The sequence below is a fragment of the Notolepis coatsorum genome (assembly GCF_963971535.1).
Source record: "Notolepis coatsorum genome assembly, chromosome: 8".
NCBI classification, from domain to species: Eukaryota; Metazoa; Chordata; class Actinopteri; order Aulopiformes; family Paralepididae; genus Notolepis; species Notolepis coatsorum.
The window spans coordinates 95,476,169-95,493,009 of record NC_140172.1 but is presented as its reverse complement, the minus strand read 5'-3'; the positions used below and the strand labels follow the sequence as shown (position 1 = coordinate 95,493,009).

Here is a 16,841-nt window from a genome sequence, read left to right as displayed (position 1 = left end):
CAAAGAAAATGTGAGAGCAGACTTACTGTCATGAGAAGGTCCCCACCCAGACGAGTGGAGACTGGACCCAGACATAGGCAGACTGATCTGGAATCAGTTCAGGAAGGCCACAGTGGACCTGTTTGCGAGCAGTCAGTCCCACCAGTGCCCCCTGTGGTTTGCAGTCAGAAGGACAACCCCCCTCTCTGTCTCTGTATACCCGTGACCACATGGAATACTGTATGCGTTTCCCTCATCCATCTGATACACCAGTTGTTGGAGTGGGTACGTCGGGGACACAGGACTCTTATCCTGGTTGCGATGGATCTTGGATCAGCCTGTTGGTTTCCCATTCTAATTCAACTCTTTGTTTAAAAATGAACCCGCCCATATCCATGCTGATTGGTCCTTGTGCAAGACTAGAAAGCGGGGATCTTAGATTAAACACCTGCTATCAGAAGAATAGACAGTCAGAGTGACAAGCTACAGAAGATGGCCACAAACTATAGTACGAGTGATGAAGAGGACGAAACGGAACCTTTCATTGCCCTGGAATAAAAAAAAATGTACTTTTACTTTTTAGTAGTACTTAAGTACATTTAAAAGTAGAAACTTTTTTACTTTTACTCAAGTGTGTTTTTAGCCAGATACTCTGACTTTTACTTGAGTACGATTTTGAGACGGTACCCATACTTTCACAAGTATAATTTCTGGGTACTTTTTACACCCCTGAGCACATGTCATACACATAGGCAATTAAAATGCTTTTACATAAGGAATAACATGGATGAAAAGAAATACAAGGAGATCACAAAGAGCATTAAAAAGTCAAAGAATTAAGAATAAAAGGTCAAAGTGCAATTTTCAGTGAGCTGCACTTACTAGAGTGGGAGCGCCACGGGCGACAGTGGCTCAGGAGGTAGAGCAGTCGTCTGGTAATCCGGAGGTTCCCGGTTCGATTCCCGCTCCTCCCGGGGCAGCGTGTCGAAGTGTACTGAGCAAGACACTCAACCCCTAACTGCTCCCAATAAGCAGGTTGGCACCTTGCATGGCTGCCTCCGCCGTCGGTGTGTGAATGTGTGAGTGAACAGGTAAAATGTGAGGAACAACTTGTAAAGCGCTTTGGATAAAGGCGTTATATAAATGCAGCCATTTACCATTTACTAGAGATCACTTCCTGCAATCTCCTGTATCCATCTAGAAACCACCCTGGTGGACAACCAAGAGGACAGCATGGTCAAGAAGAAGGTCTTTTGTTTGTAAACAGTGGCTGCTCAACAGAAGAGCAAGGAGCCAATGATTAACTCTGCGAACGGTGAGCTGCCACCAGTATAGGGATTAAGAACCACACCAACTCCAACAATGTGGTCACTGAACAATATACCAGTGTTCCCCCCTTGATGAAAGTCCAGCACCAGTGCCCCACACTAACCAACCGACACGAAAATCTGTTAAATCACATACTTAACATTGTGCAATTGAACTAATTTTAAAAAGGTATTTGATCTCAAGGGAAAAAAGGAAGTGATTCACCCCCCCCCCCCCCCCCCCCCCCCCCCCCCCGAAAATAAGAGGAAACAAATTACAACAAAGATCAGGATTTCTTTTAAATTTAAATTCCCTTATGGATCAAGCTAACCCTTAGCATAACTCTCAGGCGGTGGGGGTGGATGGTGGTTACAGGGTCATGTTGGCCTTGAAAGACCAGATCTCAAACACAGATACTAATAGGGGACGGGTTTGTTTTGACACAAGGTCGTAATCCTCGCTTGACTCAGCAAAACAACCTATACTACATGACAGTCAGTGACCTTATCTCTGTTTCAGAGACCGTTCCGGTTGGTACAGGTGTAAACAAATCTCAACAGGTGAGATATGCTATCCGAGAGATTTTATGGTTCATGATAAATAAGTATTTACAACATAACCTAAAATGCCATCAGTGTAGTGTGTAATGCTATAGGGAGGTGTAGTGGTTACGTCATTGTTGTTTTCCGGCCGGTCCACCTTGCTGGAAATTGCAATGTATTTCCCAATGGACACATTTCTAAATCGTCTCGTTTAAAACAAATAAAGCATGAACATTGGCATGTTGTACCTTTCTGTGTGTATTCATCCACAATCTATAGCTCAACATGAAACAATTCGCAATTAATCGTAAAATAATTACGTATAATTTTATTTCAACCAAAAATGCTTAAACAATAATGTTAGTGATAGAAGGGAACTCATTTTGTTCAAAAATGGAAAGCTTGCCAATGTTCATGAGGCAGAATTGTTACAATAGCTGATAATACATTTTCCCAATGATAAATCCCTATACGGGTGAACTGCGTGGGAAACTAAAGTGACGTCAGACTACACCTCCCTATACCAGACGTTCCCTGGCAGTGAGTGTAGGGATGGGTACCGAATCCGGTACTTTTAAGGGTATCGACCGAATCACGTCGGTACTACCGAATACCACCGGTGAGATCCACCGGTGCCACATTAAAAAAAAAAAGATATATATATATAGTATTTTTTGAATTTATTATAATTTTTTTTAAGTCCGATGACGTCGACCTTTGGTTTACCGTGAAACAAAACCTATGAGTGTGCCACACGTTCATGTCAACGTTCAAGCGCACAATACACGCTTACAGTACCTAGGATTTGACTTGATTCAACAACAACAAAGCAGTCGGGGCAATGGCAAGCCGAAAACGGTCCCAAGTGTGGTTACACTTTACAAAGCTAGATGCAGACAACGCTCGCCTCTTAAGCCCGGAGCCCTATTTTCTGAAAATCCGCCTAAAATACATACCTAAGTAAATGGAATATTGCTCCACTTCTACAAGTCCATTTGCATATTCTTGGTATCTAGGGACATCTATGGACCTCAGTGAATGTATTCCCAGTGTCAGAAATATTGTGTCCATTACTAGGCTTGCTTAAATTGTGATGAAACAAAAGGAAAATATGAATTATGATTTTTCTTTACATCTTCGACAGTGAATAACCAGACATGAAAAACTGCCAATGAGCTCGTGCAGTACCTTCTTGAGATCATGTGTACAAAAAATCTAAGGAAACTAATAAAGGGAAGATGATTAAACAGAAGGTTTTGTAGATACAGTAGTGAATTCTCCCATCCGGACCAATGCAATTTGAAATATTATTATAGAATATAGAAAAGCAGGCTTATAAATTACCTTATTATAGCCAATTCGCACATTTATATATATACATATATTATCTTTCAAATGCCCGAGTTCAATTTGGATTTAGTATCACCAGGCGTCAGTGTTGGGCAAGTTACTTTTAAAAAGTAACTAGTTACAGTTACTAGTTACTTCTTCCAAAATGTAACTAAATTACTTACTCAGTTACAAATTATAAAAGTAACTAGTTACTTCAGAAAGTAACTATTGCGTTACTTTAAAGTAATCTTTTTACATAAACAACATACACAAATCTAAACTATTTTAATGTTGCTGTGGGACAAAGTGAGATTAGCCTCCAATCAAATGCCATGTATGTAGATATTATAATTACTATGTTTATATAGTGGATCATACAAATACAAACACAATAGATGTTTTGGAACTTTTGATATGTATTGCCCCTCAACAGGCCACAACTGGGCAACATTAAATGATGCTTGTTAAGCACTATACCAAAAATAAATAACAAATATATACTGATTGATTGAACATTTTAATTAACAGATTTCAGAATGGGTACAGTACAGCTCAATACACACAATTGTTAAGGGGATGCAGACCAGAGAAATACTTTCATCTTGTTAACATCAGGGTCCCCCATTTTCAATTCATGACATTTATGACATACACAACATACAGATATAAGAATCTAATCTAATCATCTAAACGAATCGAATCATGACATTTAATACATGCATGACATACAGATATGTATATCTCTGAGTCTGAGCACCTGAAGACTGTGCTATTAAACCAGGAAGGGCAGCACTATGTTGATAAGGCTGTAGCCTCCACTACTGAGCAGTGTCCTGCGCTGCAACACAACTAACAGAAGAGTGAACAAAAAACGCTCATGTCATTGACTGCTCGCTTGCGTTGTTTGTTGGATTTGTTTTGGATTATTTGGGCTCGCCAAACCAACTATCAAAACGTACACGGACCCGTGGTCTCACGTTGACTGAGTCGCTTGTGTTGTGTCGCTATGTGTCAGACTCTGGAGGCACCCGCCCACCTCTACCTCTACCTCTGATTGGCTTACCATGACATTTTACTCAACCTCAGCCAATCGCGCGCTGCCCACTAACCAAGGAAGGACAGAATGCCTCTCGGCGCAGAGATCTGTCTGATGAAAAAAAAAGCTTCAATCATAGTAACGCGCCGCATTTTTTGGCAGTAACGGTAACAGCGTTATTAAGATTGGAAGAGTAATCCGATAGATTACTCGTTACTGAAAAAACAAACGCCGTTAGTAACACCGTTATTTATAGCGCTGTTACTCCCATCACTGCCAGGCGTGCATAAGAACAGATAATGAAATCTATCAGGGTGGCACCACTTTGGAAAAAAATTCAAATCTAATTGTTGCTACATGCTAAAAATAGGGAAGAGAAACTAACTGCACTTCAATATATATCAATAACGTTAAGTTGTGTGGTTTATTATCCCGAATAATAAGATATTAAAAAAATGCATACAGAAGTAATGTGCTTGAAACCCCATAGAGGCCCTTGGGAAGTGTAGTTCGGAAAAATTCCAACTGTCAACGAAAACTACAATTCCCGACGTTCAAATTTTCCAAAATGGCGACTTTTACGAACTAAATAACACCAAAACGAAAATGAAAATCTATTTAATAACACTTTAACCTATTGGTAAACTAACGTATTGATATACATTATAAATGCTGTTGTGACATGGTTATGATGTTTATACTTGAATACGTTTGAAAAATAAAACGATACTTTTGTCAAACAGTCTGGAGAGATTGATTTATGACGTGATGTCATTTGCGGTCCGCCGATGGACCGCACGGGTGGAAGAGGTTAACAAATTGTTCGAAATAAATAATGATGATAATAAATCATTTGAAGTTTGGACACATTTTTTACAACTGAGGTAGGTAGATGAAATGTTGAAATGAAATGAAATAAAATTAAATTAAAACTTTATTTAACAGATTGCAGAATGGGTACAATACAGTACGGCTCAATACACACAATTGTTAAGGGGATGCAGACCAGAGAAAGACTTTCGTCTTGTTTACATCAGGGCCCCCCATTTTCAATTCATAGTGACATTTATGACATACATGACATTTATGGCATAGGGACATACATCATGATACATGACATACAGGTATTTAGTAAATTACATTTGTGACCTATACGATATGCAAATATGCAGTACTGTTACCCATAGATCCTGACAGAGTATATACATATGATGGATGGGGAGGGGACTGTGCATTAGGAGGGGGTGGGTGGGTGGGTGGGAGAGAAATATACATACGGTGGGGAGAGAATATATACATACGGCGGGGAGGAGACTGTATATTAGGAGGGGGTGGGTGGGTGGGAGAGAAATATACATAGGGTGGGGAGAGATTATATACATGCGGTGGGGAGGAGACTGACTATTAGGAGGGGGTGGGGGTGGGGGGTTTGGACATTTACGGTGGCCAGTTTCGAATTGCAGCCTCCCGTAGGTGCTCTTTAAGAGCGGTTTCGAATGTTGGTAGGGATTCACATTCCTTTACAGCTTTGGGTAGGGCGTTCCACATTGATGTGGCATAATTGCGAAACGTGTTTAGTCCTTTGTTTGAGCCGAATCTGGGTTTAACATGATTTGTTGAGCTTCCTCTGGTGTTGTGGTCGTGGTATTCACTGACCTTTGGGAAGTATTTTGACATGTACATGGGTATCTTAGTCGTATATAGTGACTAAATGACTAAATGTAAATAGTGTATCTTGTAGACCAGGCCCATTGCAAGTTGCTGTACTCTGTTGTCTACTCTAAGCCATCCTAGGTAGTCAAAGTGGGCAGGGGTGAAGTGGGTTCTAGGGGTAAGGTCAAGTAGAAGTCTGACCAGTTTGTTTTGTGATGTTTGTAGAGACTAAAGTACTGAAAAAGGTACCACTGGGTACCGATTCAAATGGGAACGGTACCCAACCTTAAGTGAGTGTGTATGCTATACCAGATGTTCTCCTTTTTCCTTTGGCCAGATACCTGCAGTGGACACTTGAGATCAGAAAAGGTGCATAAACAATCATACCCCAGGCAGAAAGAAATTGAGCTGCTTTTGTGAGTGGATCATCAATGAGATGTGTAAGTCTGCTTGGCTTGACCAAAAGTCTCATCAAAGGTTTTTCAATTTGAAAATAACTTTCAGATATTGTTACAGTAATCTTTTTTTTAGGAACCCCATTTTCATATTAGGGACCCCACATGGGATCCTCATCCTCTGGTTGGGAAATTATGTATCTTGGCTGAGTTGGCTCGGGGGGGTAGAGTGGGTTGTCTGGTAATCTGAAGGTTCCCAGTTTGATCCTGGTTCTTCCCAACTTCATGTCAAAGTGTCCTTGAGTGAGACAATTAACTCCTAACAGCTCCCAATGAGCTGGTTGGTCCCTTCCAATGGCTGCCTTCGCTGCCTGTTTGTGTTTGTGTGTGTTAGTGAATGTGAGGCATGTTGTAAAGCTTTCTGAAGGATAGAAAAAAAAATATATATAAATGCACTTACCTCTTCTGTCAAACATGGCACAATAGCTTACACCTGGTTTATCAGAGATGCACATTCGAAAGCAGTTCACAGTGTACACAAATCCACTGGTTCAAATCCTCAAATCAGCTGAGAAAATCTGACAACTATTGAGGTGCCCTTGAGTAACCCCCCAACTGCTGAAGTTCAGTGGTCAATAGTAGAGGATTGCTGTTATACTTGGCACATCCCAGGTGTGAATGTGTGGAAATGTGTGGGTGTGAAACGGGGCGCTGCTGAACAGGTCATTCTCTCAGTAAATGCATCGATGATGTCACGGAGACCAATACCATCACAGTACGGGCCAATCAGAAACCATGGCTGATAGGGGAAGTCCATGGGTTACTGAGGGCCAGGAATGCCGCCTTAGAGCAGGCGACGAGGCTGGCCTGAGAACAGCCAGGGCCAACTTGGGCCGTGGCATCAAAAATGCCAAAAGGCAATACACAAAGAGGATAGAGCACCGTTTCAGTGAAAGCAGAGACACCAGGAGCCTGTGGCAGGGGATTCAGACCATCACAACAGTGACACCACTCTGCTGAACAACCTGAACGACTTCTATGCTCGCTTTGAAGCCCTCAACAGCACTCCTGCTCAGAAGACAACACCCGCCCTAGGCGACCAGGTGCTGCTGTCCCTGTCCCCAGCCAGCTCCAGGATCAATGCTCGCAAAGCTGGGGGCCCAGACAACATACCTGGGCGGGTGCTGAAATACTGTGCAGTGGAGCTCACTGATGTCTTCACAGACATATTTAACACCTCCCTGAGCCAAGCCGCTGTCCCCACATGCTTCAAAGACACCACCATCATCCTGGTCCCAAAGAAGGCTTCTCCAGCCTGCTACAATGACTACCGTCCCGTTGCTCTGACACCCATCATCATGAAGTGCTTTGAACGGCTAGTGATGCAACACATTAAATCCACGCTCCCTCCCTGGACCCCTTCCAGTTTGCATATCGGGCCAACCGGTCCACCGATGATGCAATTTCCACTGCCCTCCACTCAGCTCTCACCCATCTGGACACTAAGGACTCATACGCCAGGATGCTGTTTATAGATTTTAGTTCAGCATTCAACACTATCATCCCCCAACAGCTGATAGTGAAACTGGACCTGCTAGGGCAGTTCGGGTTGGCAACAACACATCCAGCACCATCATCCTGAACACTGGGACCCCCCAAGGATGCATGCTCAGCCCCCTACTCTTCACACTACTGACTCACGACTGCACACCAACACACAACACCAACCTCTTCGTCAAGTTTGCGGACGACACAACTGTGGTGGGGCTCATTAAAAACAATGATGAGTCTCACTACAGGGACGAGGTGAGCCAACAACATGTGCAACAACCTCATTCTCACCACGCACCCCCCACTGACCATCAACGGTGCAGTGGCGGAGAGAGTGAGCAGCACCAAATTCCTGGGTGTGCACATCACAGAGGACCTCTCCTGGAACACCAACACGGCAACACTGGTCAAGAAAGCTCAACAGCACCTCTACTTCCTCCACAAACTGAGGAGAGCTGGAGCCTCAATTCCCATCCTGTGCTCCTTCTACCAGGGCACCATCGAGTGCCTCCTGACCAGCTGCATAACCGCGTGGTACGGCAGCTGCACAGCATCCTGCCGCAAGACCCTGCAGCGCACGGTCAGAACAGCTGAGAGGATCGTTGGTGCCCCCCTGCCCTCCCTCCAGGACATTTATTACACGCCTGGCCCGCAAAGCACTACGCATCGCGGGCGACATCGCCCACTCCTCACAACGCTTCTTCACTCTCCTGCCCTCCGGGAGAAGAATGAGGAGCCTCCGAGCTAGGACTAGCAGACTGAAAGACAGCTTCATCCATCAGGCTGTCAGGAAGCTGAACTCTCTCCCAGCTCTCCCCCCTCTCTTACTCTGCCCCCACAGACTCTGGACTAAAGGCCCTCCCATAGTCCGTGTGGACTCTTTGAGCTTTCATAGTCGAGCGTACCTCCGCGTACCAATTTCCTGCATGTCTCGCGCCAGTTTACACAATCTTTCCATTGCTGTTTAGACTTCTGTCATGTTGTCGTCATCCGAGGTCAAAATAAAGAGTCTAGGTTATCTCCGTTTCCAATATTTCTAAATAAAACTGGCAGTTTTACACACTTCATTTAGAAAAGCCATTCAAACTTCTCAAGTTTCTTCAGATGAAAAAAGACATGATCCAAATGTATTTGAATTGGAACGGATGACGATTAGCGATAGTAAAACTAAATTTAGCGTCATCTACCTGCCATCATTTTACTGGACCAATCCTACCCATTTAATCATGATCCTGCCCTACTCTCACTTGGCACGGAGTGAGTGTTCAGAGTAAAATGCAGATCGGTGTCACATTAAAAGCAGGTCGATGTCAACGGCGAGCAGCGTTTTGTGTGACACCAAGTGAGCGGACGTCCGCACGGTTAGAAAATTGGAGCTTCGCACTTGGAGTCCGCGCGGACCTCCACGGAGTCCGGTCCGCGTACGTTCCGCTCGACTATGGGAGGGCCTTTAGAACCCCCTCCCCACACGGACACACACACCCCCCCCCCCCCCCCCCTCTTACTCTGCCCCCACAGACTCTGGACTAAGAACCCCCCCCCCCCCCACTGACACACACACAATCACACAGACACACACTGCCATTTTACTTTACTAACTCACTGCCACTTTACTGCCATTATTTTATTTGACTGCCAATATTTATATTTACTTTATACAATGGCATGCACATTTCTTGATTCTGATTGGCTGAAACAGTAAAGTTACCGGTTGTTATTTCGTATAACACACTCCACGTGACCCCAGAACCCGCCCACAACCGAATAACTATTTTTTCCGAATTAATCAGCCGTTCATTATTTTCTGAATGAAACCAAGATGGCGGACAATAATCTTTATGAATGGATGTATTGATTTCGTCATAACGACTCATTCAAAAACGATACAGCCACCTGGAATATGTTAGTTTTTTACACAATGTTGGATTATGTAATTGGTTTGTCATGACCCATTGTAAAACAAAATATAAATCGCGGGGGGGGGGGTTCTGAGGCTGAGTGCTCTCTGTGTCGGTGTCCGTCGCGCAAAAGCTGGCTGGCAGTCTCATTGAATAATATAAGTGTGTAAACTTATACAGCAGGTGAAGCCGGAGAAGGAAAAAAGACATGCGGACATTGACGAAAACGAACTTATCATTGTACATTTTGATCTATGTACATGTATGATGTTACTCCGAATATGTAAAGCCGCGGGCACCGACACGATTTACACCAATCATTGTTTAAGAAGCACAGTGAAGTTACCGGTTGTTATTTGATTGTTTGATTGAATATTTTATTAACAGATTGCAGAATGGGTACAATACAGCTCAATACACTCAATACACACAATTGTTAAGGGGATGCAGACCAGAGAGACTTTCGTCTTGTTTACATCAGGATCCCCCATTTTCAATTCATCATAACATATATGCCATCTAACAACAAACTTCATATAAAATGACTCTGCTATAGAGCCACACTTCGTTATGCACAAGTTTACAGACATACATGACATACAGATACAGTACTGCTACATCTATACATTTATGACATACCAGATTTACAAATACAGTACTGTTTGTGATACAAGAAGAGTCTAAAAAAGAGAGTATATACATTTGACGAAGAAACTGTACATTGGAGGAGGTTGGTAGGTAGGAGATGATTGGTAGGTGGGGTGGAGGTATTTCGTATAACACACTCCATGTGACCCCAGAACCTCAATGTAAATAAACCATAATCACCCTACAAAAACAGTACTGTATTTGTAAATCTGGTATGTCATAAATGTATAGATGTAGCAGTACTGTCTATCTGTATGTCATGTATGTCTGTAAACTTGTGCATAACGGAGTGTGGCTCTATAGCAGAGTCATTTTATATGAAGTTTGTTGTTAGATGGCATGCTTTGTAGCAACCTCCCTCTGCAAAAGGACGTCACAAAGCGATTGGCCACTTTACTGCCATTATTTTATTTTACTGCCATTATTTATATTTACTTTATACAATGGTATGCAAATTTCTTGATTCTGATTGGCTGAAACAGTGAAGTTACCGGTTGTTATTTCGTATAACACACTCCACGTGACTCCAGAACCCGCCCACAACCGAAAACATTTTTTTTGTATGGATATATTCGTAACAAATAATAATAAAAAAGATAGTTAACTGGAATATGTTAGTTGTTTACACAATGTTGGATTATGTAATTGGTTTGTCATGACCCATTGTCAAAACAATAATACATTGCAGGATTTATATGAAGTTTGTTGTTAGATGGCATGCTTTGAAGCAACCTCCCTCTGCTTCTAGACATGGAGGCAATTATTAAATTTTTTTACCTACTTTTTCTGCTGATGGTTTTGTGAATAAATCTTCATTATGCTTCAATTACTGTGTGTTTATTCTATAGCAATAAGGTTGGGTGAATTCGGCCATTGTATAAAAAACATTACATCACTTGAAGTCGTGTGTTATACAAATTAGATCATGCCTAGGGGGGTCTAACGACCCTCCGCTGCGCGTCGGGCCTAACAACCACCCCTAGGCATGATCTAATTCGTATAACACACTCCTGTGCGTGATGTAATGCTTAAATGTACCGCTGCTGCTAGAAGATTTGCACTAAGTTCTCTTTTACCTCTATATTTATAAAAAAATAATTGCTACCGTTTATATTGTATATAGTCCTGTATATTGCGTGTGTACATTGTGTCCTATATGTTACTTTATGTTTATATAGTGTCCTATATGTTACTTTATGTTTATATTAGATGTTTTTATATACACCATGGGAAGGGGGGAACGTAATTAAATGTTTCTGTATGTCTTGCACATTCTGGGAAATGACAATAAAGTTGACTTTGACATTCTGTCCCCCCCATCCCCAGTTGATCAAGACGGCCGACCTAGACCCCAGGAACAACTATGTGGTTGGTTTCCACCCTCACGGGGTCCTGGTGGCAGGAGCCTTCACCAACTTCTGTACCCCCGCCACGGGCTACGACAAGCTGTTCCCCGGCCTCACCAGCTACCTGCTCATGCTGCCCCTGTGGTTCAGAGCCCCGTTCTTCAGGGACTACATCATGTGGGCAGGTCAGGGCAACTGATTTAATCACAACTGTGTACCGAGTCAAACTATAGACCTTTTTGGGGTGGGCATCTGGGTAGTAGAAAGTACCCAGAAATGATACTTAAGTGAAAGTATGGGTAGCCTACCGTCTCAAAATCCTATTCAAGTAAAAGTCAGAGTATCTGGCTAAAAACACACTTGAGTAAAAGTAAAAAAGTTTCTACTTTTAAATGTACTTAAGTACTAAAAAGTAAAAGTTAAAACCTTTTTTCTGACTTGTCTATTCTTCTGATAGCAGGTGTTTAATCAAATATCCCTGCTTTCTAGTCTTGCACAAGGACCAATCAGCAGGGGTATGGGCGGGTTAATTTTCCATTGATGGGGATTTGATTGGCTGTTTTTAAATAAAGCGCGGCCGCAGGATTAATAGCGTTAACGTTAGTTAGGCCAGAGAAACAAATATACTAATTAAAATGGTTGGACCTGTGAGGTTTGTACTTTGTACTTTGTAGGTCTGCATTTTAAATGTAAGGGGTAAAAAGTTTTTCTCTGAAATGTAATGTAAAGTAAAAGTACAAGTATACAAACCTAATAATACTTGAGTAAAGTACAAATCCCCCAAAATAGTACTTAATTAAGTATTGTAACGAAGTACAATTACTCAAGTACTTTACACCCCAGTGTATAGGTAAAAGCACTTGCCTACCACCGCAGAGACCCGGGTTCAGAATTTCTGGCAGTGTTCGTGGGAAGTGGGTATTAGTCCTGTGGTCTTTGCATTAGCGACTCATACTGTCACCTGTTCAGCAGGGAGGGGGGGCTGGGGGATATAGCGTGAACCTCCATTCGCATTACGCTCTCTCCCAAATGCTTGATAGCGGTTGGTATTGGAGGAGACATGTGTGGTAGTCTACACCATCCCCAGACCAGACAGAGGGTGACACAATGACCAGGACCGTCACACACACAGGGAATTGGCATAACAACAACAAATTGGGGAGAAATTGGGAGAAAAGGGCAAACGTTTTCTGTTGCAATGTATTTGCTAATATAATAACTGAAATGCACTTGGGACCAGGCTGTTCAGCCATTGTGTAGTGTGATGTGTGCCTGGTGCCAGTGTATGGTAGCCATTGAGCCTGCGTAGCCCAAGGTTGGGTGCTACTAGTGTCCTTGCCCCACAATGGTGGAACGAACTGCCCACCAGTTAGGACAGCCGAAACCAGTCCAATCTTTCGCCATCGACTAAAGACGCACTTCTTCAACTGTTATCTGAAATGAAAAAAATATATGAAAAAAAAGTCTAACCCTAACTAACCTTACTGTCATGCACTTGTCCTAATATACTAACCTACACTGTAGCACTCAACACTTTGATGAACATTGTTACTCAGCTGATAGAGTTGTGCCCTTCCTGTTGACTTGTCGTACAGAACTTGTAAGTCGCTTTGGATAAAAGCATCAGCTAAATGACAAAATGTAAATGTAAATGTAATGTACCAGTGGTGGTGAAGGAGGCAATTTCCACCCTACATTGTGGGGAGTGCTTTGAGTGTCTAGAAAAGCGCTATATAAATGTAATGAATTATTATTATTATTATTATTATTATTATTATTATTATTATTATTATTATTATTATTATTATTATTATTATTATTATTATTATTATTATTATTATTATTATTATTATTATTATTATTATTATTATTATTAACAATGGAATTCTTCTGAAAGATTCTATATAGATGGTTTCAACTTGACCAAAAATAATTAGATTTAAGTTTATTGATGTTAGTGAACAACACCGGAACAGGAAATCAAATGTACTCCAAGCTGTTCCTTAGCAAGGTTCTATCTATTCTACTGTATGTTCACAGTCACTTTGATATATTGAGCTTGAAAGTGCTCACATCCCAGAGACCTGGATGTAGAGCTACGTTATACAAATAACTCAGTTTTTACCAAAATGTCAAATAGAACCTTGTATTTCCAAGGTCACATAATATTGTCAGTATTAGTTCATTCAATTTCATACTATGAAGCGACTATGATGTATAGTAGTTCAATATATTATATATTAAAAGGGTATGTTCAGAATTCTGGACCACCACCATTTCCTACTCACCAGAGGGTAGAGTAGAGAAGAGAAGAGACGTTTATGTTTAAGTGTCACTCTACAAAGACACAATTGACAAATACAGACAAAAACACCAGAGGGGGGGAAAAAACCTGTAGAGATTTTAGACAATGTAGTGCATATTATAAATACTACAAAAACAAAACAAAAAGACATTGACAATGAAATGTCATAGAATAGGAAATAGGGGTCCAAAATTCTGAACTTGCTCTTTAACCCTTTCACTACCACACTACAGACGGTTGTCTGTAGTGGTAGTGAAAGGTTAACCTTCTGTAGTGTGGTAGTGAAAGGGTTAAAGTAAGTTCAGCACACCTTATATGTTATATATAATGTTGTTGGTAGAATGCTGTGGGACTTAGGAGAAGTGTAAATCCAAACGCATCACTGAATTCAGGACTTAGGAGAAGTGTAAATCCAAACACATCACTGAATTCAGGACTTAGGAGAAGTGTAAATCCAAACGCATCACTGAATTCAGGACTTAGGAGAAGTGTAAATCCAAACACATCACTGAATTCAGGACTTAGGAGAAGTGTAAATCCAAACACATCACTGAATTCAGGATTTAGGAGAAGTGTAAATCCAAACACATCACTGAATTAAAATGCCGAGACGGCTGTAATTATTAGGGAGGCTTTTTGGCATTGTCGTGTGGCAGTGAAAGGGTTAACCTTCTGTATTGTCGCAGTGAAAGGGTTAATCAATCCACTGTCATAGTGTTAAATATGCCTGACTGCGTGTGTTCCAGGTTTGTGCCCCTCTGACAAAGACAGTGCCGCTTATCTGCTCCGTCAAAGAAGTGGAGGCCAAGCTGTGACGATAGCAGTGGGCGGAGCCCCGGAGGCCCTCGACGCCCACCCCGGGACCTACAATGTGCTTTTAGCCAATAAGAAGGGTTTCATCAAATTGGCCATGGAAACTGGGTAAGGGTCAGAAGATGGCAGGATGTTTTTTCCTGGTAGAGATGGTGTGTAATCTCTCCCTTTGTGGCTTATCTCAGTATACTGTGTCTTATCTATTCAGCATTTAGATTTTAATGTCTACTCGTATAGCCTCCTGAAACAGAGCCTCGTTCAAGGTCCTCACATGGGAGTTCCCATACGAACATGCAGCCAGATATGTATCTCTACACCGTAGAAGTGTTATTCCATTATAGTCACACCCCCTGGTTGAAAATACCTTCACTTTAACATTGCACCAATGTGCCTCGGAGAACTTTACAGTAAACGGTAGGGTTGGCCGGTTGGGTACCGTTCACATTTGGAATCGATACCGGTACCCGATGGTAGGGCTGTACCGAATATCATTTTTTTTACATTTAAGTTTTCAAATGAAGCTTTGAATGTCTGTCATCATATTTTATGATGTAATCATAAAAAATAATAATACTAATCATTTTAAATATCCTCAAACAAAATCCTCATTTTGAATAAAGTGATTAATCTGATAAAATTTGTAATTTTTTTTATTAAATCAACTTTATTTAATGAATATAACTCGTCAGTTTCATCAACATAAATAATCCAATAAGGGCACGGTTGGTCTTGATCTTGGTCTTGATGGAGCGCCGAGCGCCAAGCTCGGCAGATAGGCTACATCATTTATTACAAATGTTTTATTTACATTTTTATGACAAGTCATATACTATAATAGTATAATATTAGTGTAGCATAATCTGTATCTGCAACTGTGAAGAAAACCCCCATTGGTTTAAACAGAATGAATACACATAAAAAAAAAAAAAAACAGAAAAATATTTAGAATGTTGATTTAGAATTCAAATGTCAACGTTATGAATGAAGCTTCGAACTATTCGGTACAGCCCTACCCAATGGTACCTTTTTCAGTACTTTCATTATTATATATATATATCTTTTTTGTAAAACTAAACTAAAAGTCTAAACTTCTCAATTTCAACATTGTTATCACACCACACAAACTAAAACCCCTCCCTACCTTCCTCTCCCAAACCGTTCCTACAATGATTTTTTTATGTTGCATGATCATTATTATGTATTATTATTTTTTAAGTTTAAATATCAACATTATCTGGCCATCCTCAGTAAATACTATCAAACTCCTCTGACCTCATCTGGTCTTTCCTAAGACCAGAGATGGGACGTGCGCGCACACACACACAAAGGGAGAAAGGCATTAATGACTTAATGATTTTAGAATATTTCAGATAATGAAATTAAATGTTGTTATAACAGGTAGTTCCGACCACGCATTGTGATTGGTCGAGAGCGTTCTAAACCGTGAGTATATTCATGATACACTCACGGTTAAATCACCATGAATATACATACCACTGCGCTGGCTTTAGAATGTTGTAGAAAGTTTTAACTGCCATTCATCAAACGGAAACTGTGTCAACATGACCTACTCCGCGGACAACGTTATGTTTGATTTAACGTACCCGTTAACCATAAACGAGTGGATAGATAAAGAGGACGGGCCTACATCTACCGGTATTCAAAACAGCATTATTAGACATGCCAATCCAATGAAAGACTAACTGGACGTGCCGGAGAAAAGCTGCAATGAAATCAACACCACCAAGTCGACAGTGGTATTTTGAGCTCAGAAGGCCTGTGCATGGTCCAACCCCCGGAACTGTCCAAGGTGCTGATCCCCCAAGCTGCTGATGACTTTCTCAGACTTTCGCTTGCGTTGATTAGACTAATATGTCATTAGTTTGCGTTGCCAAGCTTGTTGATATACAAACGAACAGGCCAATAATGTGAAGTTATCTTTGAACCTCGGTTGTCAAGCCTTGTCAATATAACACCCCCCCACCCCCCTTCCTCGTCTAATGGAACTGGTGTTGTGGAGTCACTCCGCCGTGAG

The 16,841-nt window shown here is 41.5% G+C and overlaps 1 protein-coding gene across 1 annotated transcript in view; it reads left to right on the top strand.

The window, feature by feature from the left end:
• The window catches only part of mogat2 (monoacylglycerol O-acyltransferase 2), a gene marked incomplete at both ends in the record, with an annotated part of 98,190 nt that overhangs the window by 64,972 nt on the left and 16,377 nt on the right, over window positions 1–16,841 (top strand). The window contains 2 exons of the mRNA XM_084319680.1: window positions 11,669–11,873; window positions 14,740–14,914. Of these exons, the coding sequence (XP_084175806.1) occupies window positions 11,669–11,873; window positions 14,740–14,914 (380 nt within the window). The remainder of the gene's footprint in view (window positions 1–11,668; window positions 11,874–14,739; window positions 14,915–16,841) is intronic.